Below are 15,563 nucleotides of genomic sequence, written 5' to 3' on the forward strand. Positions count from 1 at the left end.
AACAGTCAGTGACACACAAAGCAGTAAATCTAATAAGGATGGATGAGACAGGGGGACACAGCTTCAAAAAAAAAAATAAATCTAAAACCCACTGAAGCATTATCCAAATATAACACATATGTATTTTGCTACTTGTTCTAGTGTGGGTTTAGAGTTTTTCTTCCCCCTCCCCTTTATTTCAAAAAACCCTTTACAGAAAAGCCAGCACAGAATCTGGGGAAGGGAGAATTCAAAAGACATGAGGTGCAGGTACTACAAAGTTCCCCTGGGAATGGTACTTACTCCAACACTGTGTTTAACAGATTGTTCTTATCAGGGTAAATCCATTCAGCTTGTAGCCAGATAATTCACCTCTCACTTTTACACTTGTAAAATCAGGCAGTTACCCACATAACATCTAAAATCACAGAAGATGATCTCTGAAATAAAGGCCTCAAATTAACAAATATTTAGATATGTTAATACAGTGTTAATATTAGCAATACTCTTCCTCCTATTTCAAGTGCATGTGCAAAAGAAGGACTGTGTTAACACCACTGAGCAAATCTAGTTGCTAAAAGATGGTACAAATATTTTGCACTTCACATTATCTGGCAGGACTCCTCCTTCACACCACTGCAGCTCTAAAAACTGTCTGTGAACTGCTTCTGAATAAAAGCCATGCACAGAGAGGTCAGTCAAATTCCTGTTTTGACTGAGGGAGAAGGGCGGGTGTTCTTTTTCATTTTCAAGTCAGGGTATGATTTTAACACTTGAACACCAAGAGATTTCAAAATTTCCAAGTGTTTTCTTCAGTCAATAAAATGATCATTAAAGCCTGGATAGCTTACTTAATACCTCCTGACAAAACAGGAAAGCATAATCCCTCCTCACAGCAAGAACATCTGGTTATCTGACTCTCAGAGTCAGCACAAGTCTTGTGACTGCACTGGAGGTGTGGATTTTTCACCAGCTGAAAAAACTGAGCACCAGAGGCTGGTGCTCCCACTCTGACAGCTTCCTCCAGTGGCAGCACAGCAGGGAATCAACACTCCAGGAGCCAGGGAACAGAGATGGTGGTAGGAAAGGGAGAGGTCACCTGTAAACCGAGGCACTTTATCATGCACAGCTGTGCTTCTGTAAAGCAGCAACTTTCATAAAGCCAATGGCTTTTGTTCTCAGCCAGTCCTGCTCAGGGCACACACACTGAGCCCTAACGGGGCACAGGATCAAGGACACCCAGAACAAGCAGCTCCTCAATGTCCTGCTGAAGGGCTACAAGGGGCTGAGGGCAGGAAAACTGGCAAACAGACACTTCAGGAGACACATCACGTTCTGTACGAGCCCCTTGGAAAGGCAGGACAGGAAAGGAGTGTCCAGTCACGTCTCACTCGGTGTGAACAGCAGAATGAGTGAAAATAAAGGGTATTATTACATCACCTCCAACAAACAGCTTTTATCAAAGCTGAGCAAGTGATCTCTGTTACAAATCTGTAATGTGTATCCTATGGAAGAGCAGTCTCAAAGTAGTCCTATATCATCACAAGCACTGGAATGTAAAGAGGCCAAAAATAAATTGATAGTTGTCCTACAGGAACAGTGCTATCTGTGCTGATTGACAAGCTTTCACCACTGCTTCTTGTCTTGAAAAAACCCAGAACACATGCTGTGCACAGTTCCAGCACTAGTAATTCCACATCTAACACAGTTCATTACTAACCTATTAATTTAAAATCAGATTTTATCTTTTTATAGAAGGTACTATGAAACAGCAAATAGCTGTTGCCATTTCACAATTACAGGGCTGAAGGAGAAGGGCTTCATCACCCAGTTCTTTCAAATGGCAGCAAAAAGAAAAACAATGCATCCAAATTTTTTTTTTATGTTCCGTATGTAATCATCTCATTATTTCTTCCAAAGTTTAAATCCAATGGATATTAGCTATTTAAACCCTCAAACCTGCAAGTAAAATTGGGAAAATGTCATGTCCAACATTCCCGCATACCCCCTTGGAAATTTCCAAGCGGCAGGAACTCCAGAGCCGGCTGCTAGGCTGGCTGCCATGGAAACAGCGCTGGAAATAGGGCCGTTTCCTTTAAATGAGGAGCTGTTCCACTGAAAGCCTCCATTTCTCCCTGCCAGCTTAAAGCAGCTTTTCTGCAGCCAGAACCTCTGCCCGCTGAGGCTGCAGCGCAGGGAGCGGATGCTCGCACAGAGAACAGGGGTGGGCTCTGCCATCCCACCCTCTGGAGTCACTGCAAACCAGGGATTTGGCACCGGGACCGCAACGCTGACACACGGGTACGAGCAGCAGGAGGGCAGGGAAGTGGAACAGAGCATTTCATCACACGTAGGTGGGCTCGAGGAGCGCTCTGAGCATCAGCTTTGTATTAGAGCTGCAGCCCAGCCCCACAGGGCAGCACAACTTGAGTATCAAGGCCTTTCTGTGCATCCTGCAGTGTTACCCCTGCACCCAAACCCCGTCTGCCTGCACTTCAACAGTTATATTTTCTAAACAGCACAACTTTACACTAAGGTCATTTTCCAGAGACAGAGGTTTTGCTTTCTCCTGAGCTGTGATTGTTTCTCCCTCAGCTCTATATGAGGTGTGGTACTCTATTTAACAAATTATTAAATGCTTGATTGAGACAAAAATGGTTAATCTTTTCCACTAATATTTGTTCTGTGAATAAAACAAAAAATTAGTAAATGGAATGTGCTGTATAATAAGTAAAAGAAAGAGCAGGTGATAGGCAAGGCACACATTTCAGGAAGGGTATGGAGTGTAGGGGCTTGCACGTGGCACTACACGTTCCACTTGAGCAAAGTCAGAAATTTGGTAATACAATGCTCACTTCATTTATGTGGCATGTCAAAGAAGGAAGGAAGGAGAGGGAAAACCATGAAAGTATTTAGCTACCTGTAATTTGTTGGAAGTGATTCCAAGTAAGTTGTACAGCATTTTAAAGATCAAATGCATTTGAAATTGTGGCACTCACTCCCCATCAACCTGAAGATGGTGACACAGTATGTTAAACACTCTCCATTTTAAAACAAAAATAATTGATCACCAATTAATCTTGTAAAAAAAAATCAGACATCATCTAATTGTGAGTGAATGTGTTATACTGGGTTTAGTCTTCAAAACCGCCATGTATGCCAGGATATAATTTAAAAAAGGAAATATTTTACTTATTGTACTGGTTTTTATTAAAAAAACCCCAAACCACCTTTCATATCTTCATATAACTTTATGTTCTTTTTCCCACTATTTTATGTGTGATTTTGCTGCTAAGACTATACCCAAAATAATTAAGGCAAGTGAAACAGCTCTGTTGCAGACTCACTTTAAGCAATTATTCAGTCATACTTTCATTGCAGCTTAGAAATGTTCTGGATAAATGTAAAGTACATGAGACGAGACTGCTGAGGGCCATTTCACATCATCTCTTCAGAATTCTGGAGGGAAACCCTGCAGGCCCCTCCAGATCTCTGAAATTACACCACTGGCATTTGGAGCTCTGGTCTGTAATGATGCTGTGTAACCACCTCCAGCAACAACACCGACCTCTGAAAGGAGCAAAGGAAAACCTCCACGGGAGAGATAGCTAAATGTAAACTTAACACTTCAAACAAACACATCAAGCGTAACAATATCATTAGCTGAGAGGCTGAAATGGCTGGGATATAGGACAATCTGTATTGTACCCTATTGCTATGGAACATGTTGCTTAGAAACAAGCCAGAACATACACAACCTCCAAACAAATTACGGGGATGTCTGCTGGGGTGAATACAGAGATACCCACATATATCTAAAAAGCAAAATCTACACTTTTCCCGATTCTGTTTACATCTTTAAAACGAGACAAATCATGACCACCTTGGGTGAAAAGCCTGAATAAACTAAAGCTTATATTTCCCATTTCTTGAAAATTGCATACTTTTAGTATACAATTTGAGTATACAACAACATTTTCTAAATCTTCAAGTAATCCTCTGCTAAGTACAATCTTCTGATTTTTAATGCAAAAGTTATTCTTTAAAAATAATTTGCATTTCCTCAAATACTACTATCAGCCAAGAACTGTACTGTCAATGGACTCATGGAACTTGAGTCAGAATTCTACATCTACTATGACTTGCTTTGTGATAATCTGGAGTCTATTACATCGAATGATGACATGATTTCCAGTCAAGCTCCCTCCATTTTCCATGCTATTCCCATGGAAAATGGACAGCAGAGCCAGCAAACAAAACACAGACCCAAGCAGATTCTCCAACTCAGGTGATCCCCCATCATTTGAAAGCACTGAGGAAGGTGGATCTACACTGAGATGCCTGACTGCAAACCGGGATGGGAGTGAGCACCAGCCCTGTGCCAGCTCTGCTCCAGAGACACCCCCAGAGTCCCAGGGATAATCAGGGGAGGAGTCCAACTGCACACAGGGATGGCAAAGCTGCTGCATTAACCAGCCCTGGCAGCAGAGGCTGAGGCACACACATGTGGTGCTGGATGGGAGGGGAAGAAGAAGCCCCCAGCAGAGCAGCAAAGCAGACAGTGGTTTGTTTCATGTGGTTCCATAACTCAGGATGATCTAAGCCAGGATTCCTGAAGAAAGGCCAGTGGTCACTTCCTCCCTCCAGGCCCAGCTGCTCCTGCTGCACCAGCACTGCAGGGCAGTGCTCTGGGCAGGATGAGAAGCAGCATTGTGCAATAAGTGCTCTCCAGTAATACCTGCTCCCTGAGCCCTCTCACTCTGGGGCTGCACAGTTACTAAGGCCAGCAAGAAAGGAGCTGGCAGGAAGCAGGGCAGGGCTGGGTGAGACTACACCTACTTCTGGCAGCAGCAGACTTAATCCTGACCTTTTATAAAACCCTCAAGAAATCTTGTCATTGCCATAGCAAGTTTTCTTTAAACTCTTGGTTAGCCAAGTATCTTCTAACTGTACAAGATTACACACACTATCAGATGAATCCATCGTGGTCTTGGTTTATTGATGTATTTCAGCTTCTCTTTATTATAATGGTATTACAACATATTTATTATTTAAGTGCTACACTGAAGAAGAAAATTTTGTGGAATAAGTGGTGCTTTACTTTTAAGACATACAATTATCCCACTGACATTAAAGACACTGCTTATGGTAGATTTTAACACAGCCTCAGAAGATCATGACACTGAACTTACAGTGCCTCCTTTATTAAATAAGATGACAGGAATACTTTTTTTCCTCCAGTATTTTTTTCATTATCTATGTCTCAAGAAACATACCTGAATGACTGCCACTGATAAGGGGTCATAAAAACACCTCTAAACACCAGATAATACAACTTAAAAGCTTTTTCTTTATAAAAAATCTAAACCAACCAACCAAAACCAACAAACCAACAGCAGAATCTGTAAGTCTGACATGCCACCGTAGGAGAGGTCAAGAGTATCATCAGCATTCATCACACCAGCAATAGCAGGAAGTCTGTTGAATAAACAATTGCCATGCAGTATGGATTTGATTGCAAGGGATGAAGGGAAGAAATCCTTCCTGACTACACCTGGTAATCTGTTAACCAGACAGCGTGAACACAATTCCAGTGCACACCTGAGAAATCCACTCATTCCACCCTGTATCCTGTTTCCAGCACTTGCCAGTCTCCAGTTCCTCACAAAACAGTAAATTTAAAATGCAAAACAAATCCAGGAAAGAAATTATGTTTCAAGGTGGAAAGAAAATTTCCTTCCTGGTTAGTCTTTTTTTTTCCTTTAAAGTAGTTGGTAGGCAATTAGTGACTTTGAAGCCAAGATCATTACATGAAAAATATGGTGCAAACAAACTGGGATTCATTGTCCTTTTGAATCCCACCTAAGGCAGCACCACACTGATTTGATGCACCAATTTAATACTATGTCTTCAAGAGTTCTGCATGGTCTTGCAGGAGCTCATCCCTCTTTATGTTAAAGCAATTTAGGGTACAAGACTCTCTGCACTGCTCAGTTAAGAATCTTTCCCTCTGCAGCCTGAATTTGTTCCTAGTTCCTCACAGAGGCACTGGTGACACTGACTGTGCCCAGTGATGGCCTGACTTCATGGAAGGCTTTTCACTTGACCTTTCCACATGTTTTGGTTCTTACTTGACACTGCTCCAGGACACCACAGGAGGCACAGTCACTGCTTCAGCACCTTCTGCAAAGCTGTTGAGTTCTCACTGGGTGGGGGCCTCGGGGACAAAAACTATTTCTGCTCCTTGCTCATACAAAAGGTGATTCTGATAAAACAGATGAAAGTAAGAACTCTTTTCACAGAACAGACAATATGCAACAATAACATTTACAAGAAAGTAGGGTAATTAAGAGGATTTCCTCCCATGCTACAGGATGCTTTAATGTGCATCATTAGCCTAAGCAAAGGAAAAAATTCATCCTTGTAATCTAACCTGCCAGTGCCCTTAATAATAATTTGCTGAAGACACTCCTGGGGTTTTTGTTTCCAGCAAAAGCCTCTTTCCTTATACAGAAATAGGAAGTAAAAAACGCTCTGCACCCAACAAATCTCTGAAGGTACTCACTGCTGAAACAAGCCCTGTACTATCTCAGGATTTTTAGGTTTATCAAACCTTTGCAAAACAGATTATGAAACAAAGGCACCTTCTGAATTACTGGATCTCTACATACTTCACCTGGGTTTGCCAACAGAATTACATTTTTAATTTTTGCAGGTTTAACCATTTCCATGTGGTATTTTTAAGTATTTTTGTGTCTAACAAAAAAAAAAAACATTTGATGATTCAGGTGGCAAAACCAGCCACATCATTTGAACTAAAGGAGGAAAGAGGAGGAGGGAAAAAAACCGAGACAGAATGGCACAAGTTAATTTAGAATATACTCTTCTGTAAAATAAGCAATTTGTAATTTTTTTAAAGTAAAATGTCATCTGCAGTATTATTTAAATAGGATTAAATTAACAACTGCAATTGAATTTTTAAAAGTCTATAAAATACCTGAACTACATATTTCATAACACTATAAAGTGAAAAGGTGAAGCTCTGTTTTAGTCTCTCTAGATGCAAATCAAGCAGATTTGGAATGTTTTCAATGATTCATTCTATATACTACAAGACAGAAAATGCTTGTTTTTCTAAGCTTTAGAAGGAGGGAAGGCTGGAAGAGGAGATCCTGTAGTCAATCAAACTCTCAAAAAGAGGTTTATTATTTTAATCATTATGTTACCAAACTTCAGGGAGATAAAAGGATGAGCAACATTCACCGGGGGAAAGTGAAAATGGAGAGCAGGTACTAAAACAGAGAAAAGGAAGCAAAGAGAGTGACTGTGGAAAACAGTTATATCTTCTTTTATGCACCGAATAATTTAAGCTCTAAAATATTCATTATTTTAGACTGGAAGAGTGTCCCATAATTGCAGGGTTTTCACTACTCTGACAGACCATCATTATTGGAATGTACATCCTTTCATCCACCTTCTACATAACTGACGTGCTCAAAGATGACTGAGGATCATTATTACCGTGGTTACTCATTAGCCCACCTACACTACCCACATATTAGTTTTTTCCATGTTTTTCTCCCCTTTATTTCTCAGTAGCTCAGCTTGGATAGGTTTTGGTTTGTCCCCATCAGTCCCCTCACTCCTCTGTCCCTCTCAGCTCCCTCATTCCGTTCTTCCTTGCTGTTGCCCCCAGAGCCTCAGAGGCAGCAGCAGCAGCTTTACCTGGGTCTGGTTGGAGCTGCAAGGCAAAAACACCACGAAAAAGCAGCCACTGGTGGCCCTTTCTTTCAATCCCTGTCTTCCAGTCAGTACTTTCCTGCTGCAAAGGAAGCAGAACTGCTCTGCTCTCAGCCACTGCCACAGGCAGCAACACTCAACTTCTTATCTTTCTATCAACAACAGACCTTTGGTGTCAGTACATTACATAAACCCAGCATTTTCTCTAGCTCCAACTCAGAGCTAACTAATGGGGTTTTTAAACTCAACTGTCAGGTACTGAATTTAATAATGAATATGGGCTATCTTTTTGCTACTGCAGACATTATTAAGGTACAAATTTAAAAATAAATGAACAAAACCCCAAAACAAACCCAGCATTTAAATTCTGAGAAAGGCATGATCTCATGCAGCAGTCTTGCCACAACACCAAGGACGAAATCTCTGAATCACCAAACAATCCTGAGGTATCTGGAGGAAAAGCCAAGGCAGAGTGCTGTAAAGGAAAGCAGGGATTTTGTCTACTCCACATCCAGTGTGTGTGTGGCTGAGAAGCTGGAGGTTGAGCCCAGAGCTGCAGCACCCCGGTGTGTAACTCACACCAGTCCCCAGCCTGCTCTGGGCAGGGCTGGCAGGGACCTCCAGAGGTCTCCTCCTTCTCCCAGGCCAGCTGGAAGAAACCCCCATTTCCCTGTCTCAGCAGCATTAACAAATCTGCCTAACAAATACCACTTACAGTGAATCTCAAACACTACTATTTGTCGGCTCTAAATAATGCTCCAAATATTCTCAGACTATTGCTATTTTACAAACTAATGCCTGTGCATTGTATCAGTTTAATAGCCAGTCTAAATCCAATCACTTAAGATGATATAATGTGGCTTGAAAACCATGCATTTCAAAAGCAGTCAAATCTAATTCAAAGTGTGAGGGGAGAAGAGAATTCCAAAGAAAGACAGGAGCTGAGAAAAGCACTGTTGAAAATGAGGTAGTAATATGTCTGATACTAAAGGTTTGTGGGGTTTTATTTTGACATGTCATATTTAATGGCATTTATTTCAATTGTGGCATTTTGAAGCATTTTGTGCAATATTTACAGGACAATTTCAGAGTACTTCATTAATTTGGCACTAAATGATACTCTGAAAAGTATCTTACTTAATCCCTCATTTTTCTTCATACCACATTTCTATCGAGTATCATCATTGTTATTTTAATAGTCTTAGGTAAAATTTAAATGTAGCTTTTAGATTTATTTTTTTTAGAGGGAAAACAATACCTTACTTCACGTACAAAAATTCTGCCTGACCTAGAGCATCACACCACACATGCTGGATCTGCCCAGGAGTTCTGCATTCTGTGTCCCCAACCAGCAAGTGACTGACCTTCCTTGAGGGTTTTCTGGCTGTTCACCTCAAGGCATTCCTTCTCCTTCAGTGGCTTAAGATCTCCTGCGGATAAAATCTCGGAAAAGCCCTGCTGCTGTTTCTTGGAGCTATCGATCATGATGAGAATCCTTTAGAATGGCAACATCCAACACAGGAAAAAAAATATGCCTTTGTGGCCAGGCGGTCCCTGCCGTCCCAAGCAGCGCTCCCAGTGCCGTGCCTATGGAAGGGGCTCTCCCGCCGCGGTGCAGCCCAGCGCAGCCTCCATCCTTCCCTCTCCCTTTCCCTTTCCAGGCTGCCCCCGCTCGCTGCCGGCTCTGGAGCTGAACTCACTCACACAGCAGGCACGGAGCATGTGAAGCACAACTCCCAAATCCCACCTCTCTTCCCAGACAACCACTCCCCCTTTTCCTTTGGTTCCGCTGGTTGCCCCTGCCCATTCGTGTTCCACCGTGCAGCTCGGTGGTCAATCATCTGACAAAGAATGACTCAAGCGGTTAAAAATAAATCCAGCAGTTGCTGAAGGAGCAGCATTCGCTGCTGCCCAAGACAAACTGCTGCTGAGGACTCTTTCCCTTTCCCCTTCCCTCTCCCTTCCCCCTCTCCCGCCGCAGGCAGCAGAAATCCTTCATCCCTGCCCGCCCGGCGCAGTCACCGCTCATTGGGTTTCACCAGGAACCAAAGCTGCGCGCTGGCATTTGGAAAAGTTATGGGAAGGAACCCTCCCACCCACCCCAGCCCCACGTCTTGTTTCAGAGACATTTATCTAGCAGAGGTAACTGGGAAAACCAGGGATTATTTCCATGCCTTTCCTTGCAGTGTGAGAGATTCTGTTCCTTGCTGTAAATACCTAAACTCCAAGTACTTTATTACTTTCCTCTTCGCATTAGTTACACATCTCATTATTCCCAGCAGTTTGGGGAGTACTTCCTCCCACAGCTTCTGATCTGCCATTCTCTCCAGCATATCCCATTTATCGTACATGAGTCATCAACTTCAGTGTCAACCTGGAAGATTTCAGGGAAATGGATCCCCTCTAATTATCTGGCACTGGCCATGAGGGAACAGCAAACGAGTTTGCATTTAATTTCATGTACTTAGAGAAAATAAGCTGTACATAATGTTAAGTAGTCACTACATGTCAACAAGTAACTCCAGCAGGTGTATTTTGCCTCCAACCTAAAACCCCCATAGCTGCATGTATTTTTCACACCCCTACTTCATATTTTAAATCTTTCAGCCAGAAATTATAAAGGACATATCCCATCAGAAAAACTGTTTCACTTGCATAGAATCAGATTTCAACACATCTACACACAATTACAAACCCCCGACAGAGAATTTTTAGAAGTGGAAACTAGAAAGAAAACCATTTTTTGCCTCTGGGGATCTTTGTACACAACAATCACTGAGCGCCGACTCTTCACCTTGACGGTCACTCCCGGGCAAGCAACTGATACCACGGGGTGTGAAGCTGCCTGACACAGCCAGCAGGGTTTGGAAGCCTCTCCCTGTTTTCCTACTGCTGGAGAAGGGAGACCTAGATCTGCTCAGAGGAGGCGTGAGCTCAGCAGGCTTTATCAGCTTCTTGACATGCAAGGAGCTGACAATACAGGCAAAAGGAAAACTTTGCAGCATGAATGATTTGAGGTCACTCTCCCAGCCTGAAGATTTGTTGTCTGCACATCATTTATATAAAAATTATCAGCTCAAATTAGGTTTTGCTTAAATACCAACTACAGGCTGTTCCAGTGCCATTGCTTTTGCACTGATTTTTACTGAACAGAGGAAAAAATACTGTGGAAGAAGTCCATAAATCAAATGCACTCCCTCACTGCCTGCAGCTGAACACTTACTGTGCATAAGAAACGAAATGTGTGAGAAACTCCACACATTCAGAAAATAAAAACTCAGACTAACAGAATACAAACACACACTGCTTACAAAATCCCCATTAAAATCTGACGCAGACAATGAACAGAATCCCACACAGTTATGGATGTACCGCATTACTCCACATTTTTCTTATACCAAGAGAGAAGTTACCTGTTTGGATGGATGAATTATATTCTAGCAGTGTAACAATATATAACAGCAGAAATTGTTTTATGGGAAGGGTACAGTGCACTTCACACACCTACTGAAAAACTGGTACTTTGGTCTGAACTGATTTCACAATGTTTCAGAAAACAGAGTATTTTGACATTTAAAAAATTCAATGTAGTAATGAGGAAGTGTGGGAAGAACCCAAAGAGTCAAATGTCATATTTCCAAAGGTAGTGCTATCCTTTCCTATCTGTTTATAGTGCTTTATATAATTGAGAGTGTCCAGTGCTCAGGTGAGTGCTGATACACAGGCACAGCACTTGGGTAGGAGCAGTTCAAGCCTTCATGAACGTTTCTCTTGCTCAGAAAGATGAGCTTTAGCAGCAGGGAGTTCCTGCTATCCAATTCCTCCCCCTTTTCCAGGGAACCCATCCCACAGCAGATGAATGTGCTTATGCTTCAGCCACTTGGAGTTATGCCTAATATTTTGCTTCAAGTTCACCTCTTAGTTCAATATAAGCTTAACATACAGATGAATATTTTAAAAGACCTTTAAGAAGTCTGGTCAAAATCTCACCAGTAATTTGCAAAGAACTTTACTAAGAAAGGCAGGAATGACAGAATTTATGGAAAATAAGAATGCAGAAGTTCTTGTCCAGACTAGGAGAGAGGAATGGTCAAAATGACACTGTGTATTTTTCATGTAACCACACACTGCAATTGCCAATAAATGCTATAGAATATTGACTAGCTGGGTGGGGACAGACAGAATAAATTAAGATGAAGAAAAGATACCTTGGAAGAAGAAAATAGTTTTGGTTCAGATTCAGTTATAATGTGAATATTGAGAATATCTGGATATTGTGCTCAGGGAAAAGTTTCTCTTAAATCTCTGCATGAAGAACATTTATCCCACATATAATGAAAAAAATCCACTCCTATTCCAACAATCTCTTGTTTTCCCAGCAGTCCTGAATATACATTAAACCAAGTTCAACTGATAATTTGGATATACTGGTTACTTGAGTGACCAACAGTATAGTTCTACTATTTTAGTGATATGGCTTCAAAGAAAAACTAATCACCAGGTCTCAACATCTCTGTTAGAAAAGCCCCAAATTCTGAGACAGTTTCACAGGCACCTGGGGGCACCTCCCAGCTGCTGCTCCTCAGCTGTACCTGCAGCACTGAAACGTGGGAAAAGTGCATGTTCCTACCACTGACTTCCTAAGGACTGGACGGCACAGAAACCCCGTTCACATGTTCAAATCCACCAACACCCAGCTGTTCAGAGTGTCAGCAGCAGGTCCCCCCAGTGAACTGAGTTTGGAACTCCCCTCGAAGGCTTCACTTGTTCTTCCCTGTGCCTGCAGCAGCCCCACACCTCCTGCTCACACGGACTGATGCACGCTCACATCTGAGAGTCATTTTTTAAGCTCTTACAAAAGAGCAGGAGCCCTGTCATCAGCCACCCCCACACACTGATACATTAAACACACTTCCTATGTTTGGGCAGTATCTTTGGCCTTGAAGGTCACTGTTTTGACAGATAAAACTGCTTTGTACTCCAGTTACTTTGGCTGTTGGTTTTAAAGGAGGCCGATTCTGCATTTATCTTACACGAAATGGTGAAAGACTTCACAGGTGGAAACTTCCTACTTTTTTATTCAAATTACTCATTTTGGCCTACAGCAAAAAATCCTCTAGAATAAGTATTAGGGAAACAAGAGCAACTTGTTTGTTCTTTGACTACTCTTTATTTTAGCAGTAATATAGTTAATAGAACACAACCCGTGAAATATGAAATATAAAACAGGTCCAATGCTTTTGTGTTCAATTTCTTAAAGGCAGGTGGAATTTGGATTTTCATTTGAAATCAGTGGCATTGATAAAAAACAGTCAAAACCCCCTTAAAATTGCAAAATTTTCATCTTCTCTTTCTGCTGCTGACTGCATTTAAATAAAGAAGGTTTTGTAATAAAAAGAACTACTAATTTCAAAAGTAAACACTGGACATAAAGCCTCTCTGATTTGAACATGTACCTGTTTCAAAAGAGCTATTTTTACCAGTACAAATAGCAAAATGACTCTGAGGATCATACAGAAACCTATAGTGAGCCAGAAACAAAACTGTGGCTCAAAGACCAGTTTCTATCAAACAACAAAACATTTCTTTCAGCTGAAAGAAAAATCTGAAGTCATGCATGTTGTATTTTTCAACTACAGGTTTAAACCAATTACAAACAACCTCAGTGTATCAAAACCAGACACTGAAGTGACAATATACAACAAGCTTTATATTCCTATGCAAGTTAAATCTGTTAGAATTTGCATCACCTTCAGATGCAAGTACCTCTCATTTGAATTTCAGTTTATTTAACTTGTATATATTGTATACAAGTGGGTGAAAGGCAGAAAAAGAGCCTCAGAATGGAATGTCAGCTCCATAAAGCAGGATCCACTAACATCTCATTCAATGCACTGTGTTGCACCAGTTTTTCATAAACCTCTGCTTTTCATCTAAGGTCATCACTGTTTGTTGCTCCCATTCTTCTCCAACACAGACTTAAGTGTTCTGCAAACCTTCAGCTTATGGGAAGAGTGTCATTTAAAAGGTGAAGTGTCTAACAGACTTTCACCAAAGCCCCAAAGTCCAGGAGGAAACAATGCAGCAGCATCTTCCCCTTGCCAGTGCCTGTGTGCCCTGAGAACAGCCCCGTTATCTCCCCCAGTATCGGCGCTGAGCTGGGTGAGATCACTGGGAGCCACTTCCCAGCCTCGTTAAACATGAAGTAACTAAGCAACAACTGCTTTAACAGTACATTCCAACTCTTCTCATCATATGGAGCTCATTCCCTTGCAATCCCATTAAAAAGAAAAACAAAACCAAACAGAACCCCCTTAGGGATTTAAACTCTTTCACTACCACAGTAACATTTTACAGCGGGAATAAAAGTTTAATTACTCAAATACCTCTTTCACCTTGGCTTTACATACACTGTGATGAATTCCTTGGTCCTTTATACTGTGTTAGGATAATCTAGTCCTTGATCATGGTGCAGGTTTCTTCACGTGGGAAAGTAGTGCACTGACTACACAAACTAAAATGTTAATTATTATATCATATACATTCATTATTATCATTTATTCTATTAATTCTTTAAACAGTGAGACTGTTACCTCAAATTGTTAACTCAAGGGGTTTTGTTCTGGGGGTTTTGTTCTGCCTATATTCTCCACTGTTATTGTAACAGAGACCCAAACAACCCAAATTATGGTCACCATCTACCTCAGTCACTCTTCCCAGAAAAATTCCAAACACTTATAGTGATGTCAAATTTATAAGTCTGGATGTTCTACTTCTCCCACTAAAACCCACACAAATTCCTTTTAGGGGAGGACATATGTTGGCAGAGCTCACTGCTTAAATGAAAGTTACCTTCCATTTGGTCTCGCACATCTAAATTAATAAGGATTTTTAAAGTATATATATAAAATGCATAAAAATATGTATTTTATATATGTTTTACTATACCTATATACAATTAACTGCACACATATAAATTCTTTAAAGGACAGTATTTAGTCATCCACCATGATTTGCAAAAGGTGCATATAAAAGTACTGCACACCATTTACCAGTTCTGTTTGCACTGTGTTACCTTCTTGTAGTGCCTCTATCACAAGCTGACACTTCAACAATAACATTTCCAAGGATGATTTAGTTCTAACAATTTGAAACAATTATACAGTGGAATTTAAAAATTAACATTCTTTTCTAGCTATGCATTTAGTTATGCACAAGGAATTTCAAGGAAAAAAGGCCAGAATCAGACAGTTTGATCAAGTGATCTCTTTAAAGGAAAACATACTTTCTGTATCTCCTGTAATCACTCAAACGCCAAGCTCTCAAACAGGATCTTTTCATATATACCAGATGCCTTAAATTGAGTCTGTCACAGGTCATGTCTCCCATGTTAATCTCTTCACAATAAGCAGATAATTAAAAAAATAATATCTATAAATCAAACTAAAATGATGGAATGTTTGTTTAGAAGTTTACCAAATGGAATGACCCTGCTGGAATTCTTTCATGTAGCCTGTGAAAATGTCAGAATATATTCCATTTAAGAGGTCACAGTCCCTAGAGATCTCTGAGTTTTGGCCTGTATGTCTTTTCACATGCTTTAATATTTGAAAATTGTTCCTTGTAGACACTGACTGATGCCCTGGGAATGCTAGGATTGTGGGAACTGGCAGTACCAATGACAAAGACAGACTTACTGGGAAATCAGTACCTACTCCGTTTGCACTCTCATCTCTTGCAGGACAGGACAACATTCACATTTACAGGAGACCAAAAGAGTCCACACATTAAAACACATTTGTTTTTCCTACAGACATCCAAAACCAAACTTCCCAACAAACCAC

At 41.0% G+C, this 15,563-nt stretch overlaps 1 protein-coding gene and 1 long non-coding RNA gene across 9 annotated transcripts in view; one reads left to right on the forward strand and one right to left on the reverse strand.

The window, feature by feature from the left end:
• The window catches only part of LOC108494441, a 64,509-nt gene that overhangs the window by 34,960 nt on the left and 13,986 nt on the right, over positions 1 to 15,563 (forward strand). Inside the window, exon 4 of one of the 2 annotated variants that reach the window (XR_001873845.1) lies at positions 2,122 to 2,620. The exons of the other annotated variant lie outside the window; for it this stretch is intronic. This is a non-coding gene — a long non-coding RNA (uncharacterized LOC108494441). Of the gene's footprint in view, positions 1 to 2,121; positions 2,621 to 15,563 lie in introns of those variants that run through there. 2 annotated transcript variants of the gene reach the window in all.
• MKL2 (MKL1/myocardin like 2) overlaps positions 1 to 15,563 on the reverse strand; it is a 71,259-nt gene that overhangs the window by 31,244 nt on the left and 24,452 nt on the right. Inside the window, exon 1 of one of the 7 annotated variants that reach the window (XM_017809018.1) lies at positions 9,084 to 9,452. The exons of the other annotated variants lie outside the window; for them this stretch is intronic. Within the exon in view, the coding sequence (XP_017664507.1) occupies positions 9,084 to 9,204 (121 nt within the window). The 5' untranslated portion in view covers positions 9,205 to 9,452. Of the gene's footprint in view, positions 1 to 9,083; positions 9,453 to 15,563 lie in introns of those variants that run through there. 7 annotated transcript variants of the gene reach the window in all.

The sequence above is a fragment of the Lepidothrix coronata genome, unplaced genomic scaffold (genome assembly GCF_001604755.1).
Source record: "Lepidothrix coronata isolate B3197 unplaced genomic scaffold, Lepidothrix_coronata-1.0 Scaffold24, whole genome shotgun sequence".
NCBI classification, from domain to species: Eukaryota; Metazoa; Chordata; class Aves; order Passeriformes; family Pipridae; genus Lepidothrix; species Lepidothrix coronata.